This window comes from Sinocyclocheilus anshuiensis, unplaced genomic scaffold (genome assembly GCF_001515605.1).
Source record: "Sinocyclocheilus anshuiensis isolate Anshui unplaced genomic scaffold, SAMN03320099.WGS_v1.1 scaffold482, whole genome shotgun sequence".
Taxonomy (NCBI): Eukaryota; Metazoa; Chordata; class Actinopteri; order Cypriniformes; family Cyprinidae; genus Sinocyclocheilus; species Sinocyclocheilus anshuiensis.
In genome coordinates, this window is record NW_015547676.1 from 565,921 (window position 1) to 584,797 (window position 18,877).

The 18,877-nt window shown below is 39.0% G+C and overlaps 1 protein-coding gene across 1 annotated transcript in view; it reads right to left on the reverse strand.

Moving 5' to 3' along the window:
• Window positions 1–714: 714 nt before the first annotated feature.
• Window positions 715–18,877, reverse strand: part of LOC107703033 (importin subunit alpha-3-like) — a 20,870-nt gene continuing 2,707 nt past the window's right edge. Inside the window, exons 5-17 of the mRNA XM_016505524.1 lie at window positions 14,759–14,811; window positions 14,535–14,630; window positions 13,546–13,631; window positions 10,933–11,019; window positions 10,413–10,582; window positions 6,657–6,701; window positions 6,442–6,573; window positions 6,210–6,338; window positions 5,039–5,143; window positions 3,990–4,061; window positions 3,748–3,910; window positions 2,228–2,322; window positions 715–2,066 (exon numbers count right to left, since the gene is read on the reverse strand). Of these exons, the coding sequence (XP_016361010.1) occupies window positions 1,968–2,066; window positions 2,228–2,322; window positions 3,748–3,910; window positions 3,990–4,061; window positions 5,039–5,143; window positions 6,210–6,338; window positions 6,442–6,573; window positions 6,657–6,701; window positions 10,413–10,582; window positions 10,933–11,019; window positions 13,546–13,631; window positions 14,535–14,630; window positions 14,759–14,811 (1,332 nt within the window). The 3' untranslated portion in view covers window positions 715–1,967. The remainder of the gene's footprint in view (window positions 2,067–2,227; window positions 2,323–3,747; window positions 3,911–3,989; window positions 4,062–5,038; window positions 5,144–6,209; window positions 6,339–6,441; window positions 6,574–6,656; window positions 6,702–10,412; window positions 10,583–10,932; window positions 11,020–13,545; window positions 13,632–14,534; window positions 14,631–14,758; window positions 14,812–18,877) is intronic.

Sequence of the window (18,877 nt, forward strand, 5' to 3'; positions counted from 1 at the left end):
AACTCGCAACTCTTCAGTCATTATAAATGATTTCATCGCCAGAAAAAGGAAAATAAGAGAAAATTATATTAATATATAAATCTATTTTGTAGGTTTGGCCCTCCATAAAGTAAATGCATTTAAAAAGAAGAAAAAAAAACTCCTTGATTCAGCAATTACTTTAAAAACCACCATCAGAAGCTTCTTAAAAATCTTTCAGATCAGATCACCAACAGAGAAGCAGCAGTGTGACACATCTGAATATTTATTTGAGTAGGTACAGAGCCTGTAGTCTATGTCCAACAGGATAGGTATACCATCTAGTTTTTTCTTCTTTTGAAACTACATATTTGCAAACAAGGAATGCTGTTGGGGAGGGTGGGCTGTAAATAAAACAATGTAGCCATCAAGAGGTTATGCAAAACAGAGACAGCTCTACAGTCAACTAAAATTAAGAAACAAAAGGATGGTGAACCTAAACAGCGCTTTCATACCGTCACCTGCACGTGCTTTACGATGAAGGCACAGCACAGTCCGCCAGAGACACGCTCAACACGGAACACTAATATCTACAAATAAAGATGGACTCTGTATTCGCACTACAAGCAGGAGCTTGGGTTTTGTCCATCTTGCTAACGTTCACACACCTCCAATGCTGCAGTGTGCAAAACGGTGGAGAATTGCTTGTCGGTCAGGAACGGTGAGGGGCATAAATGGGCAGAAAAAAAAAGAAAAAAAAGTCACAAACATTACAGTAGGTACTTTTAAAAAATAAAGAAAAAAAAACAGCTTACACTTACAAAACTAAAACCCACTAAAATGAACTATGCCGCAGTTTAGCACATGCTATAGATATGTCTGAAACCTCTCGCACATAAAACACCTCCCCACATGATCGCGCACGGCTCAAAGCCATCGGATTTATTCCCGAGAACAGAAAAGGGGGAAACTCATCATGAAAGCAGAGCGGTTAATGTACAATAGCCCGGGGTCTGTGCAAAGTAAAGGTACAACAGTGCACAATGTGTATTACATGTATTTACACCAGCACTGAAAAATAAAAGCTGAAACGGGGGAGACCAAAAGCAAAAGGGAGAGGGGAAAAAAACACACACTGGGACAAAACGCACGTCCCCAACGACCTCCTCGACGCAACACCCAAAGCTCAGTCCAGTGTCATCAACACTAAATAACAGTTAAAAGAAAAGGGAGAATTAAAGTCATGACATTGTCTTCTTTAGATCACTGATGTCCAGTCGTTCCACTGAAGGTGATTTATTTTAATTATTATTAATTTAGCCTCCTCTTCCAGGCTATTCCACAATTTCCCGTTGAATTGGTCACCTTCCACACGATGTCGACTCGCTGCGTTCGTTGCATTCAGTCCTGCGTTTCTTCAGTCAGTCGAGCACACACACACACACACACACACACACACACACACGTCACGTCCATTCAGTTGCGCACACGCAGCACAAAGACTGCGGTGTGAAGGGAGAGGGCTCTGGCCTGCTGGGTTCGTTCTCCAGCACGTCAGATGAACGCGGGCCCTCAGCTCAGGGGCCACTCACACACACACCTCAGAAGTGTGTTCGCGTCTCTTGGTTGTTGGCGTTGGTGGTGAGGTTCTCTCCTTTAGCGTTCTTACCTCAGATTATTCACGTGAGACATCTTCGTTATTCCCATTGGTTCGGTTTGGTTTTGTTGAAAAGACACGCGTTCGGTTTAGATGGTCGTGTTTTGAAACATAGTAGTCAGCCACTCACTCTCACTCGCATCCACTCAAAGCCGTCTCAAACGCCGTCTGGACGCTTCCTTCAGAAGGAGCTCCACTCAATTTCTCTCGGATTAGATGCAGCTGGATCCCATCAGCCAAGCACAACGGATCTAATATTTCTCACACTCTCTCGCGCTCTCTCTCTCTAATTATTTTTAATGTTGAACAGAGTGCTGCATCACAAACAAAACTCCAGATTTCCCCGTGGCGTCTAGAACTGGAACCCTTCTGCTGGCACGTTGGTAGAAGAGTTGAAGCTGTACGTTCCTCCTTGGATCGCTTCGGGAACCAAGTTGGAGTCCTCGTCAATCTGAAAGAAAGGAAAGAATCATCGAGAGCTGCATCTAACTATTCATGAGTGAACCACCTGCAGCATCACTGAAGAGGTAATAAAAACTACACATTTACATTAACAGATATATACTTGTTCTCCTCATTATTGCTCTGCGGCAAAACAAAAAACAAACTTACATCATCAGATGAGAAGAACTGATCGATTATTTCATAAGCCAGTTTGTAGATGTCCTCATTCTCATGGTTCTGCAGTTGCTCGATTTTCTCCAAACCTGAGCAAACAAACGATCAAACCATCCTCAAAAACACTTGCCACAGTAAGACATTAAAACAAGGCCTAAGACTTTAGGAGTTAATGTTTAAGTATTATTGTTATTTTTTTCCCCATGGTATCGGGTATCGAGTACTTTTAGTGGTATCGATACAGACTACTAGATTTTTGGTGTCGTGACATCCCTAGTTGGGTCTTTATTTCCAAAAAATAAAAAGATGATTGTGATCTTCATTTGAACAATCTTGACACAGATTCATAATTCTCAAGATATATTCTCAATATTGTAGCATTTCTTTCAAATCGATGCACAAGTTTAAAAAGGTCACTAAACATCTGTAGTTTAAAGGGATATATTTCAACAATGAAATAGAATACAATAACAATGCCATCATTAGAAAGCAGAATTACCTGACAATAAGAAATCAAACTTTAATAGTTGGTACTGTGTTCATTTTAACCAGTAATTTAGTAATGTACCAAGTGAGCGGGTTTTCTGTTTAGTTAACAGCATTAATTGAAAGAAATTTTTAATTTTTTTTTTTCTCTCTCTGGATACATACACTGAATTTCTTCAATCATTTAGTCCTCTAACTTCGCCACTTTCATCAATTGACCTTAAACTGACACTCAGAACTGCCTCCATCCATTCAACAACTGATGGATCAAACAAAGTCCCACTTTTATTTATTTTCAAAAATGCGTTTCACTTTTGTGTCACCACACAGATGAAATATTGTGACTAAAAAAAACCTGACATGTACCTGATATGTTCACATGAAGAGGAAGGGAGCAGACATCTAGCGAGTTTAAAGTGTGGTATGTAGTTCTCAAGTCAAGTTAGATTACAGTTCATCACTGCATGTGTCTACTAAAGCAGTGTTTCTCATCCCTGCTCCTGCAGCACACCAGCTCTCAACATTTTATATGTCTCCCTGGAGCACAGGTCTTAAGTCGCTGGGGGATATTTGTAGCAATAGCCAACAATACATTGTATGGGTCAGAATTATCATTTTTGCTTCTATGCCAAAAATCATTAGGATATTAAGTAAAGATCATGTTCCATGAAGATATTTTGTAAACTTCCTACTGTAAATATATCAACACTTAATTTTTGGTTAGTAATATGCATTGATAAGAACTTCATTTGAACAACTTTAAAGATGATTTTCTCAATATTTAGATTTTTTTGCACCCTCAGATTCCAGATTTTCAAATAGTTGCATCTCAGCCAAATATTGTCCTATCCTAACAAACCATACATCAATGGAAAGATTATTTATTCAGCTTTCAGATTATGTACAAAGCTCAATTTTGAAAAATTGCCCCTTAAGACTGGTTTTGTGGTCCAGGGTCACATATGTCTCGCCTATCAAACACGCTTGATTGGCTGGGGTCCTCCAACACAAGCACACTCTCTGCTCACCTCCACACTCCTCGATGAGGTTGGCGATAGTCTCGGCTTCGTCATCAGCCATCTTGAGGATATTACTGAGCCCGTCCAGAACCACCTGCACCACCTGAGCGTCTTTGACAGTCAGCAGGTTACAGAAGGGAGGAACCACCTGCTGCTGGATCAGGTACGCCACCTACAGGACGAGACCACAACATCTGAACACCGCCCCTCTTTTTCATGCATAAGCATGTGTATATGAGTGAATAACACACCTGATCCTTTCTGCCGCTGATGGTCAGGTTGCTGATGGCCCACGCCGCCTCCTTCTGAGTGCCAAAATCTCCCTGAGAGACACAGCACCAACATTTACATGTCAATACCAGCGATCATTCACCATTCCCTACCACCACAGCAAAACTAAACTGCTACCGGTATACACACTACCAGTCAAACGCTTTTGAACAGTAAGATCTTTAAAGATCACCAAGCCTGCATTTATTTGATCAAAAATACAGCAAATTCAGTAAAATTGTGAAATATTTTTACTATTTAAAATAACTGCTTTCTATGTGAATATGTGTTAAACTGTAATTTATTTCTGTGATCAAAGCTGAATTTTCAGCATCATTACTCCAGTCTTCAGTGTCACATGATCTTCAGAAATCATTCTAATATGTAATATTAGATAATAATAATAATAATAATAATAATATTTAAAACAGTTCAGTACATTTTTTTCAGGATTCTTTGAATAGAAAGATTCAGCATAATACACTATACCCATTCAAAAGCGTGGAGTCAGTTAATTAATTTTTTTTTTTTGTGGAAAGAAATCATAAAAATGATGATAAAGACATTTATAATGTTACAAAAGATTTCTAATTCAAATAAATGCTGTTCTGAAAATAATTCTACTTAATAGCTGTTTTCAACATAATAAAAAATGTTTCTTGAGCAGCAAATCAGCATATTAGAATGATTTCTGAAGATCATGTGACACTGAAGACTGCAGTAATGATGCTGGAAATACAGCTGCGCATCACAGAAATAAATTACAGTTTATAATATATATGCAAATAGAAAAGTTATTTTAAATAGTAAAAATATTTCAAAATGTTACGGTTTCTGCTGTACTCTGGCTCAAATGAATGCAGGCTTGCCGAGCAGAAGAGACTTCATTAGAAACATTAAAAATCTCACCGTTCAAAAACTTTTGACTGGTAGTGTACACGCGAGATGCTATAACTTGCACCCCGTGAGCTCTAGATGCCACTGTTTTTTAAATACTATGGAGTTAATGAAGAGAGCTCCAGTCACCAACCTTATCCAGCAGCAGAATAATCATGGGCACTAGATTGGCATCAATGACGGCCTGAACCTGCTGCTGGTTCCCAGCAGTGATGTTGGACAGGAACCACACAGCCTCCTACAAGAGCATGACATTCAGACTCATTAAACATCAGTATCAGAGCTGATGACTGTGTGAGAGAGAGACGGGCGGTCGGATCAGATCACAGGGCGTGTGTGACGGATCACAGGCCCTGCTGAGATTGTGGCACCGGCGGCTGAGGGTGAGAGTGATAACGAGGCTGTAATCATCAGCCAGACCGCAGAGAAGCCTCGGTGTGAGCGGCCCGCCTCAGATGCACTCCTGTATCAGCACTGATCTCTGACACCCCCACCCATCAGCCACACACACGCGCACACACACACACACACACACACACATTACACTACACTTTAAACATTACGCTGCTGTTTCTGTTCAGCATTCACTCACGCCAGCGCCACACCTCAGCTGTCATCATATCCAACACTAGCACATCACTTAGGCCTTGATATCACTTTTGGAAACATCTAGAGATTCACATTTCACCCCAAAATAAATACAAGAAATATTTCACAAAGACAATGGTACTGGCCCTAACATGTTCAAAATAAAATAACCCCCCCAAACTCCTAAGGCTGAAACCAGTATTCATGAAAATCTCTCAATCGTGGTAAAAATTCACTTAAAGCGACATCTACTGGTGAGGTTGCGAATTGCACACAGAGAAGCTACGGTGACAAAGATGTCCTCATCCGAGACAGCATAGAGTAGCCAGCAGTAAATTAAGGAATTATATTTACTTAATTATTCAGTTAACCGATATGTTATTGTGAATATTATTGTTACTGTGTTTTATGTGCAAGACCATCATAATGCCGAAACGCGCTCTGTAGAGCAGTTTGTCCTACTGTAGAAACAGCGCAAGACTTCCATGTAAAGGCACCTGCGGTGTATGTAGATAGAAACTGCTCATTCTAAGGTAATAAAAACATAACAGTTCATTATGCAAGGTCTTTATACACCTCTGAAAACATAGTTGTGTGTATTATATTGCATTTACACGCCACATCTTTAAATTTGCCTGAGGCAAAACAATTTGTTAGAGACTGAGGGGTGAAATGTGAGCTGAGGATGCTGTGAGATTCACACGGGCACTTGTTACCTTGTTGATCTTCTCTTTGGGGTGTGTGAGGAGAGCTGGGAAGTGACCCAGAGCGTCACAGTTGAGCACCACCTGAGTCTGTTCGTCCGTGCCCGTCACAATATTCCCCACCGCTCGCAGAGCTGCCGTCTACATTCATTACAAAACATGCAAACCATTACATTTAAATGAGTGCAAAAACAGTTTGGAGCATGTCTCTGAAGTGACCTCGATACAACATGCTCTTCCGCACCTGAACTTTGACCTCCTGGTGGCTCAGTAAGGGGACGAGGTATGGTACAATCCCCGAATCGATGACCATCTGGATCTGCTCATTGCCAGCGTCAGTGAGATAAGACAGCGCCCAGACCGTGTCCACCAGGATCTGCACAGAACAGAGTTAAACCCATCCGTCCATCTGACGCTGGAGCGGTGCATTTACACACAAAGAGCAAGAGCAGCACTTACATTGACATCAGTGTGGTGGATGAGTACGCACAGCGCAGGAAGAATCTGTACGAAGAAACACACAAGATCATCACCAGGAACAAACAGAGCCGCTTACACCTGCTATTAGCATGAATCTCTAGCAACCGATGAAAGGAGAGTCAGCAGCAAATCACTGCATGAGGAATACTGCAGACAGTCTGCAACACGGAGCAGGGCTGCACAATTACAACTGATCAAAAAAAATAAAAGATGCCGTGATTAATCTTGAAGTTTTGCAGCACTGAGTACTATAAGTAACCGCAAACATGTATATTAAATGCACGAGTGCAATGACCAACCAGAGTTACTTAAATTAGTCCATAAGCCTGCGCTGATTGATATTGAACTGAGTAGTACTCTTGTATTACGCCCATGTGTTCATCATAAATACATGTTTATAAAAAAAAAATAAATAACTGGGCAGTGTAGACCAGGGATGGAAATTAAAGTAGGATGGCAGCAAAATACCACCAAAACAGGATGACTATCAGAACTAGGGATGTCAATTTTCGATTATTTCCATGATTGATCGTCATTTAAATTAACGATCAATTAATCGTTAACCTAAATACTGCAAAATGCGTCTATTGCAGTGGCATATATTCACCGGCATGTGCAAATGTCACAAAACGCAGGCTTCCTCACCCGAATTAAAGGGGGTTTTAGTCTAAATAAAGGCTAGTAGCAGGACTGTAAAATGAATGGATGTGATTATGATCATTCGATAAAATGAAGAGCACGCCATAGTTACGTTTGGGATCATTTTACTTTGTTGGTTGCTTCAGGAGACTGCTGAACGTGCCTCTTTAAATGGTTTATATTGTGCTCGTTGTTGTATTTTAAAACACCATTGCAACGTTTGCAAGTGACATTATTGGCATTTAAAATAAAGTGCCGAACGTAACTGCGGCGTGTTTCTGGTCAGAGAACCGCTTCCACCGGCGGTGCTGCGGCAAAACACACTGCTGCTCACATGAAACATTTTAATGCGAGTATGACAAGTGAGGTACAAAGCTTTGTTTATAAGAGAAACAGGCCTGGCCTAGTGGGTTAGCAGGCAAATGTTACATCGCTTTTGCATTCATGCTAGGCTTGCTGCGATGGACGGTGTTTTCGGTTATACCGGTGTTAAGCCGCAACACCGGTTACGTCATTTGCCTACCGCGGCACCGCCCCCCACCGTCGTTTAGATTTTTTTATAATAAAAATAATTTAGCCTAGTTCAGTTAGAGGACAGACACTTTAAAAAAAACTAAACTCTCAATGCAGCGTGCCGAACCGTGCGCGAACGACAGTGCACCACGGAGCAGGAGTCAGATTTAATTTATCACGCGAGGAGAGCGAGTCGAGCTGACTGACAAGAGTGAGGTGAGAAGGACAAGACGATGGCAGAAGATTGTTTAGAAAGGAAATGCAAAGGCGCCTGTTTGGCAATATTTTAGATTTTGAAAAGCCTATTGACTGGAAGTTTTTTTTAAACATTCGTTTCTTATTTATTTGGTTCCACAGTGTTTGCTGATTACTTTATTTAAACTTTGTGTATTCTATTTATTTTATTTTACATCAAGGTGTATATGTCGTGCCACCAAGCTTTCTTATTCGTTTTGCTAATAAACGTTCTATGTTTTCTTATTTATTTGGTTCCGCAGTTTGCTGATTTTCAGTTTTATATACCCATTTAAACTGTGTAGACCAAGTAATTTGTTGTTTTATTAGGCATATATGGTGTATTTTTAATCATTTTGTTAATAAAAGTTCTATGAGTTTGATGCTGTTGCTTGAATTGAATCAATGCCGAATTGCCGCTAATTTGAAAGTGAAAGTAAAATGCGCATGGCACTTGCCATTTGAAAGCGAAGAGGGAAACTCAAACGAACACCATACGTGGCTTTGTGTTCAGTTTTGCCGGTTGGTCACGATTTTCCACTAATTTAATAATATTTATTGTTTCTTTTCCCAAATCCTCACCGTCTCACCCCCTAACCCTCGCAGGTTTATTTTATTGTAACACGCACGAAATTGTCAAAATGCATGTCTCTGCAAGTATCCTTGTAAACACAGTTGCTTATGGTTTAGGTGAAGGGAAAAAATTGAGAAAGGCTTTCTGTGTCATGAATGTTAATCAAACAACAAAACAGAGAAAAATTACTTTTGTAGCTTTAACAGATTTATTAGATTTAATTTATACGGTGAAGGCTACAGTGTTGATTATTCAATTTCTGTACCTGAATACTACTAGACTTACCTGAAAAATATAAAGCACTCATTTGTATCTTTGTTCTATTATATTTCTCTATGCTTGTAATTTATTTTCTATGTTGATTTACTCACCTACGAAATCATCCCAATCATTGATTATTTCCAAATAGAGCTATTCAAGTCAAACTCACAGCACAAGTAATATCGTGCAGCCCTAATAGGTATATATAGGCTATCTGTCCTGCTCGTGTCCCACAGCCCTGTCAAAGCACAGAGCCCGATATGAAACGTTTATCTGGGGAAATTATAATTAAACAACTTGTTTATTACATTTCAATGCAAGAGAACTTTGTGTTGTTTCTGTTTTAATGTACTTTTAAAGTTTGGACCATCTTTTAAATTTCGACTATCAATAGCTTTAATCGATTGCATTTCACTCGTGAATGAATTAGCATTTTTTTTAATTACTCTGTTAAGTGAATGATACAATGACCCATTCATGAAGACAGTCACATGACACCACCTACTGGAGGCTTTCGTTTATATTTAAAAGCATTTCATATATCTATAATCAAAATTACTTAAACACTAATCTCATAACATTTTGCATTTGTAATTGCTGTGCAAATGCGCTCATGCTACATCTGAACTCTTGATTTCATTTAATTGGTAACAGCACTACTTTCTTACCATCTAACTGAACGTATCAAAAAATTTTTTTTACAAAAGATGATCTATAACCTTATATTAATTGTATCAATGTCTACAATTAAAAAGGTTAGAAACAGATGCTATAAAAGGCAAACAGACGAGTTGTTTTAAATGTGCAGCCCTAATTAGGAAAATATAGATGGAGAGAGACCACTTAAAACTAGCAAGCAGAACATACTTAATTAGTTAACTAAAAATAAGTTTAAAAAATGTTTTACTGCAGTGGTTGATTGTGCAGTTGGCCAAGCCGCACTAGCATTCACACTACCAATTAGGGCTGGGACAATAAATCGATGCATCGTGATTCTCTCTGGAATCGATTCTGAGCTTAGTTTTTAACAGCAGATGGCGCTCTAGGCTAGTTTTTAACCACACACTCAAATGCTCACGAAGAAGAGCGCTTGTGCATTTGGCTGAGTAATGCAAGTGGTTAAACTGCACATCTGCTTTTACGATGCAAGATTAATGTAAACACAGGCCACTGTGAACATCCTTGTAACCTTTTCGAACTTTATGAATGATTATTTTAGGTTCAAATGGTGCAGTGCCATCTGCTGTTAAAAACTAAGCTCAGAATCGACTCAAGGGAGAATCATGATGCCTTCGGAAAACCTCAGAATCGATGCAGAATCTCTTCTCAATTCGCGATGCATCGATTTATTATCCCAGCTCTACTACCAATGTATTTGAGCAACCAGATCGAAGAAAGTTTTGAAGAGATTCCACCTGTTAGTAGCTGCTGCAAACAGAGCAGTGAGATGACACCCGGTCACATGACTCCTGTCCAACACTCACTCTATGATCACAGATGCGTCACACTCATACCTCCTGGATGGTCTCCATGGGCGGGGGCGGGTCCTTGTGGCGGCACAGGTTGACCATGACCCAAGTGACGTTGCGGAGGAAGGTAATGGGTATGGAGGGGCTGATGAAGGACAGGAGCGGCTTAACCACTCCCAGACCGATGACGTAATCTCTGCACTGAGGGCCGTCACCTGTAACAGCACAGCGATCATTCATCTGACACAGCACTCCTATCCCATCAGCCTCTGATCATGAGACCGAACACAACCAGCGAAACATGAGCACCCATCAATCACTTCGTCGCTTTACATGGTGATTGCTCACTTGATAATCAGTGCACACCATGAGTGTGAACATGTGTTGAACCACATGACAATCAGGATGAGAAGCACAAGCGCTGAGATGAATGGTGTGGCAATGACCTACCATCAGAAACTCAAAACGCTACATGCTGGATCTTTGACAACGACCGGTTGACCCCATCAGCTCATGATAACGCTCCAGCACATAAAGTAACAATCTTGCAGAGTTAATCACTTACCGATGATGTTCCCTAAAGCCCAAACCGCCTGCTCACACACGTTCTGGTGCGGAGAATGCAGCAGCCGCAGGAACAGAGGAACCGCATCTACACCAACACAGAGATAAAGAATGAGACACACAAGTAAACATACTGCACAGTTACACTCTCACTGATAATTAACTTGAATATTTCTGGTTTGGTCAACTTAGGGCTGGACGATATGGCCAAAATTTATATCACGATATATTTCTTAATTTCGGTCGATACGATATAATTCCGATATCGATATGAACCCTATTAAAAAAGCCTCATAAAAACGGCCAAGAACGGCCACAACAGATGTCTGTACCTACAAACTTATGAAAAATTAATTTGCCAACTCTATGAAACCTACTCCTATAAAACTATATAATATTTTAGGAAAAAAATGTCGCAAATAAATAAATGTTCACCTTTTATTGGTATTTAGCCTTCATACAAACAAGAAATGTGAAATCACTGTCAAATAAATCTCAGACTCTCCTTATTAATATTAATATTTTTTACTTCAAACTATAGGCTAACATACCACTCAAAAGTTTTTGAACAGTAAGATTTTGAATGTTTAAAGAATTCTCTTCTGCTCACCAAGCCTGCATTTACGGTGGGTACGGAAAGTATTCAGACCCCCTTCAATTTTTCACTCTTTGTTATATTGCAGCTATTTGCTAAAAATCATTTAAGTTAATTTTTTTTCCTCATTAATGTACACACAGCACCCCATATTGACAGAAAAACACAGAATCGTTGACATTTTTGCAGATTTATTAAAAAAGAAAAACTGAAATATCACATGGTCCTAAGTATTCAGACCCTTTGCTCAGTATTTAGTAGAAGCACCCTTTTGATCTAATACAGCCATGAGTCTTTTTGGGAAAGATGCAACAAGTTTTTCACACCTGGATTTGGGGATCCTCTGCCATTCCTCCTTGCAGATCCTAGCAGGAGGCGCTGTGAGAGCGATGGAACTAACGGTTTCTCCAGCAATGGCTGTAAACAAAGCAGCTCCGCTTACAAACGCTACTTTATCAGATAAAAATGCCATCTAAACTATTCTGAAGACAGTCGGTTCCCTTCAGAGATACATTCATATAAAAATCATATCACCGTTATTGACAAAAATTATATCGCGATACATATTGATATTGAATTATTGTCCAGCCCTAGGTCAACTTTAGTTATCATTTTCAGATTGTTACTTGGAATCCAGCCAACCTAAATGCATAATCAGTGGTGCGCATGCACAACCAAAACAACAACAAAAAAAAGCTTGGTAAGTAAGTTCAGACCGCTCATTTGCGTACAACATGGTAGACAGCTGTTAATGCACAATCACCGTTTTCGATACTGTATAAGATTTACATTCGAACTGAAAGCATAAATCTAGGCTACGCACTGCCGGTTTCAGAGCAAAACTGTGGCATTTCATTCACTGACACGCTTCACTCTGCAGCGTTAAAACTGGCAGCACATATTCTTACTTGCTGGCAACTTGCCAAAATAAAAGCTTGCTGATTTTAGGTTTGAAAATTCATATTCAAATTCAGAATTATAAAAATACAAATTTTAAAAATTAGCTTGTATTTCTTAAACGAACTATAAAATAAATTTATTTTTATTTAATACTCGTTTTTATTTTAAAATACAAGTATCACACTTTGATTGCTAAAACAAAGCCTAAGCGCAATAATACTAATATATAGCCTATTTTTAGTGCGCGCAGTGTGAACACCAAACCAAATCTTCAGGTGCTCTCATGAGAACCATTCTGAAAAACTTATGTGCACCTCTGTGCATAATACTAAAAATAGCGGCACAGTTTGGCCAAAAACATTGTACTGCAAATGTGATACACTACTATATGAATTGCAATATGATAAACATTAAATCCCCTGTGAAAACATCCAACTCATAGCTACTTTGTGTGATAATACTTAGTTTTAATTAAAACAAAAATTGAACCTGGTCTGTGTACAAAAAAAAAGATTTGAATGTACTTAAAGTTTAGTCGAGTTTAGTTTACTAATCCGGTGAAATGCAGAAATTCTCTGTCCACAAAAGTGGTGTGAATGTGAAAGTGAAGCTAGTGCACGTTATAAGTAGCCTAAACTCACAGCACATGAGCTTGTGTGGAGCTGCATTTACAGCAACAGAGACACTCACAACAGTATTATGTAGTAAGAGAACAACTTGCTTTACTCTAAAACGGGCTTCTATCTAAATATTTAGTCTCATGTCTAAATATTCAAGTCTCATAAACTGCATTTTGAAACCTTGAGCACCTGGTTAAAAAAAAAAAAAAAACACACTCAGAGAAGATGCTTCTTTAAATGAGTCAAAAAAACAGTAATCGCCTGGTTGATTTGTTTTAAATGACTAGTCACCCATCGCTTATGATCCCCTGTCAGTTTCTGCTATTAGGCACGTGCAGAACTTTAATCAGAGCGGAAGCTCGAGCAGTGAAGGCAGCACTGCACACTTCTGTCCAGCACAACAGATGCTAAAACACTCGTGTCCTACAATGCATGAACTAGGATTCTGAAAGCACAGTACTGAGCAAGCATAGGTGCAGAGAGCATCAGGAGTACGTACTCGACTGCACCACTGCCTGCGTCTGCTCAGAAGTGCCTGATGCGATGTTGGTCAAGGCCCAGGCCGCCTCAAACTGCAGAGAAGGGCTACGGAACAGAGAAAACAAAAGATTGTCATGAGAAAAATATATGTGGAACAAAAAAAACACAGTGACACGTAGGGATATGCTGGTATCGAATTTTCATGATGCGATTAATTGCTAATGCTTTTATCACGGTATGCGGTATTATCACGATATTGAGATTTAGTTAAAAAAGTGCTGTCATAATACAGTATAACAGGTTTAATAACTTTTTTCTTATAACAAAAATGACTGAACATTTAAATACAATAAATACAAAAATGTATAAAGTTAAAAGTTTTACACAGATTAAAGTGCAAAAGAACTATAAAGACCAATAGGTATCACTTTACAATAAGACCTCATTAGTTAACCTTAGTTAATGCATTAACATTCACAATGAGCAATAGCTACATTTGCTACAGAAGTTATTAATCTTTGTTAAAAAATACAAGTCTTAGTTCATGTTAGCTCATTAAATAACACAGTTGCAACTTTTGATTTTAACAACCTGTTATTAAATATTGTAATTACCTAAGATTAATGAATGTTCAGAAGAATTTTTCATTGGCAGTTTATGTTAACTAATGAATGAACTAATGTTAACTAATGAAGCTCTAATGTACAGTGTGACCGAACAATAAAGAATCAAAACACTTTCAAACAATATCTAGGGCATGTTGTTGTCCAGATTAAATTGTGAAAGGGTTTGAAAATAAATAGCCTATTAAGTCTAAATATTTGGCACGGTGATGAACAACATAGCGAATATACAAATCTGCATTCAAAATTCTGAATAATTTTGTAATAAATAATTAATCTCTGTATTTTGAAGTGCCCACGATAACAATATCGTGCATATTCATTATCATGATATATCGCATTACCGAATACCGGCACATGTCTAGTCACACGACACGGGTCTTACTTGTCGTCTCTATCCAGACAGTGCACCAAGATGGGCAGAATCCCAGACTTGATCAGGTCGTCTATGGGAGGGTTGCGGTCACTCGACAGCAGCTTCCTGCAAGATGAGGTCAACAATACTCAATAGGATGCGTCACACAGCAATAAGTCACATACTAGAGAAACACACGAGCAGTCATAGAGGAAACTCTTAGAAAACATCATGATGAATGAGCCGTTACTCACCTGGCGGCCTGAACGGCGCTGAGCTGAATGCCCTGGTTATCACTGGTCGCATTCTACAAACATTTACACCTCATTATATAGACAAACACTCATGTTCTGTACAAGCCATTTCATCAAGACAGACAAAAACTACTAGGGTGAATCTCATGAAACATCCATGTCAACGAGTCTTAGGCATTTACAGGGTTCTTACACCTTTTCCAAAGTCAAGCTTCTCCACTTTACAACTGCGGTAAACTAAAGCAATAAGCCCCGTGAAGCCGTGGTTTACAGTGAATATATATAACAGCTAAGGGGCGTTGTAGCGGAGCTGTTATAAATTCACTGTAGACCACGGCTTCTCGGGGCTTATTGCTTTATAAAACGGTTATTCCATATATGTAGCAATGTTTCACAAAATAAAACAGAGCAAATAAAGTGTAATGATAATAAAAACAGTATTCTTCCACCAAACAATGTAGCTCCTCAGAGGCAGAAACAGTTGTGGTTGCAACAAAGTGGTTGCCGAGCAACACACAGACGTAAACAAAGGTGTATGTTACTTTGTAGAGTCATTTACAACAGCTTTGAACGTGGCTCAGCCAATCAGAATCAAGCACCGGAACTGTTTTATAATACAGGTTTACACACACATTTGTGTTCTTTACTTTATATCAGAAGTTATTTAGCTATTAAAAACCAGATTGCATTTCACATTAACATTTTCAAGCCAACGCCCACTGAAGCAGCAAACCTCACGGCATGTTTTATCTCCCACTCTGTTTCATCAGAGAGCACAGGTCAATAAAGACCGTCAGATAACACTACAGCCACACGCACAGACTCGAGCAGAGATGTTTTCATTTTATGAAAAAAGGTGCAAATGTGACCAGGCTTATTTTATCTAAAAAGTGAACCATTCAAGTAAGAACGCGAATTATTCTGAAACCAATGCAATTGCAATTTCAGGCGGTTTCAAGAACTTTCTTCAAAATCCAAGCACTTCTCGAACCTTGAAAAATCGTCCTACATTGCGGTTTTACCTTTTTTTTGTAAAGGGTGTTTGATTTTCTTTGCATGTTAACTTTGTAAACACTGGGTCGGTACTTCTGCAGCGATGTAGGACGCTTTTGAAGTTGGAGAAGAAAATGAGATGGGAGTTTTTAGACCTACCCTAACTGTCTTGGACCGGAATACACAGAGTTCACGCAGAGCTAGACAAGACGAGCGTTTGAGGTTAAAAAGTATATAAATTGTAAAAAAAAAAAAAAGTAAAATAACCAATTGTTTCGCTAGATAAGATCCTTCTTCCTTGGCTGGGATCGTTTAGAGCCCTTTGAAGCTGCATTTAAACTCAGGGGCACCATAGAAGTCCATTATATGGAGAGAAATCCTGAGATGCTTTCCTCAATAAACAATCTTTATGACTGAAGAAAGACATGAACATCTTGGATGACAAGGGGGCGAGTACATTATCTGTGCATTTTTGTTCTGGAAGTGAACTACTCTAACTGTTATTGTCTTTGATCTGAGCCCCTTCAGCACTGGTGAGAGAATTTAGTGCTTGTCGCTTAATAACGAGGACCGTGCTGAACATATAAAGATGCCGCATATTGAAGATGCGATGCTGAACGGTGAGTTTCATTTGTGTCAATTAGCAGAATAGAGACGCTCATCTCCAGTGGACCACAGCAGCAGTGCTGGGGTATCTGGCTAGCAGGAGCTGGTAGCTAAAACACGCTCACCTTTCAATTTTGCAGTTTTGAGAGTAGTAAAATTTACATGCGCGGCTTTAACAAGCAGACACAGTTACACTTGTCCAGTTGCATCTGAAATAGGGCTGGGCGATAATTCGGTAACGGTAATTATCGCGGTATACTTTTCCTCGATACAACGATATGAAGAGTTCGATATAATGTTTATGCGCCAAAAGCGGAACGAAACAGCGCGACTCATTTGAATCACGCCACATGGACCGTTTATCCGCTCGGACCAATGTTCAAAACGCTCACTAGAGCAGATGTGTTTACTCGCTCACGTGAGCTCTAAGCAGCGCTGTGAGATCCAGTGTGAAGTGCTTGAGCTCAGCGATGAACACAAATGACTCGGTGATTTAAAGGGGTCATATGATGCTTTTTTAAAGATCATTATTTGGTGTAACAGAATATGTTGACATGCTTTAATGTTCAAAAAACACATTATTTTTCAAATACTGTACATTATTGTAGGTCCTCTATGCCCCGCCTCTCTCAAACGCTTCGTTTTCTACAAAGTCCCTCCTTCCGACAAGAGCAGTCTGCTCTGATTGGCCAGCTGACCCAGTGCATTGTGATTGGCCGAACACCGCAAGCACTCGTCGGAAATGTAACGCCCCTTACCATAATCGCGAGCTTCATCTTTCAAAATAAATGTAAAGACAGTAAATAATGTCATTAGTTTTACCATCAGTTCAAGCCCGAAAGGGGAACAGACACAGTAATGATGCAGTACACAAGCCGCGGTTAAGACAGCTGACACTTTGATGTGACGCTGTCTCTCTCTCTCACACACACAACACTCCAAAGAGAAAGGAACAATTGAAATCGCATCATATGACCCCTTTAAACTAGTTTAAAGCCAAACAGGAGAAACACTGTGTGCAAAGAAACGAGACAGTCAGAAGGCTTTTAATCTACACATCGCCATCATTTACCATGGATTTACTGTAGTAACACTCAATGCACCATGGTATTGTGGCACAAATGTGGGATATTCACATTGAATTTTACTACAGGAGTAATGGTATATAATTATAGTATGTATTTGTGATTAAGCTATTGCATGTGTGCATTTATACTGAATATTTTTAGACTACTGTTTTTCATACAAATAGGCTACCTAAAAACAATAGTTATATTTTTACCATGGTATTGAGGTGCTATATGTGTGGTTTTAACTGTGTTTATCATGATTTAAATGTATACTACTATGGGAGACCAATGCTTAATTTAAAAAAAAAATGTAAAAACTTGGTCAGAATAAATGTAACCATATAAAATGGAGATTGCTACAATTTTTACAGAGGTTACTGATTTTGATAATGAACAAAAATGTACCTCCGCATCCTAACTCAAGCTACTATCAAATGTGCATTTCTATGAGACAAAAAAGTGATGTAATTAATATTAATATTATCAGGCAACCCAAACCCGTTTCTTTATTTGAAACAATATCACTCATTAGAGCATGCAGAAACTAAGAAATACATTTTTCTATTCAGATATTTATTTTGTTAAATCATTATAATGAGCCCAAATTAATGGTCTGGTTTCTACAACTTTTACTTTGGAGCAAAAATCTGGAAAGAAATAAAGATTTGACATTTATCGTGATGATTATCGATATCGACTGATATGAAAAAAAAATTAATCGTGATAATTATTTTTGGTCATATCGCCCAGCCCTAATCTGAAATGCCTCTCAAACCACCTCCTGAAGTGGTCTGTGAGATCAGACAGCAATCAATCTCGAACGCAAAAGCATCATCACCTAGTCTTTTCACGTTGGACACCTATCCAATCAAAGAAAACACAGTGGCCATGTGTAAACAGGCCCTTAGATCCAATCCTGCTCCTGAAGGGCCAATTACACACACGGCTAATCAAGGTCTTCAGAAGAGCACCGCTCAAGAGTCAAGACAAAACTGTGCTCACATACTTGAACTGGCATACAAGTTCAGTCGGTTTCTCTTCAGCGGAGCTGCTTGATTGAGTGGATTAAAGGTCATACTTTGTTCTGCTGTATTTGTTGCTTTTAGTTTTCAGTATAAAGAAGATGCTGCCGTTAATGTTTGAGATTGTCAGCTGGACATACAGACTTTAACATTTCACACACATCACAAAGATCACCCACACCAAGTGAAGTTGAAGGGTCACACTAGAACTCAAAACATATTCAGAATAAACTGGGGATTTTGAGTGGTATAATAAAAAAAATAGATGATATTTTAACTTTAACACTTCAAAGTCTCCACAAAAATATTAAACTGAAAAAAAAAAAAAATAGTTTGTAACATCAATAAATGTAAATAGAATGATTTCTGAAGATCATGTGACTCTGAAAACTGGAGTAATGATGCTGAAAATACAGCTGCGCATCACA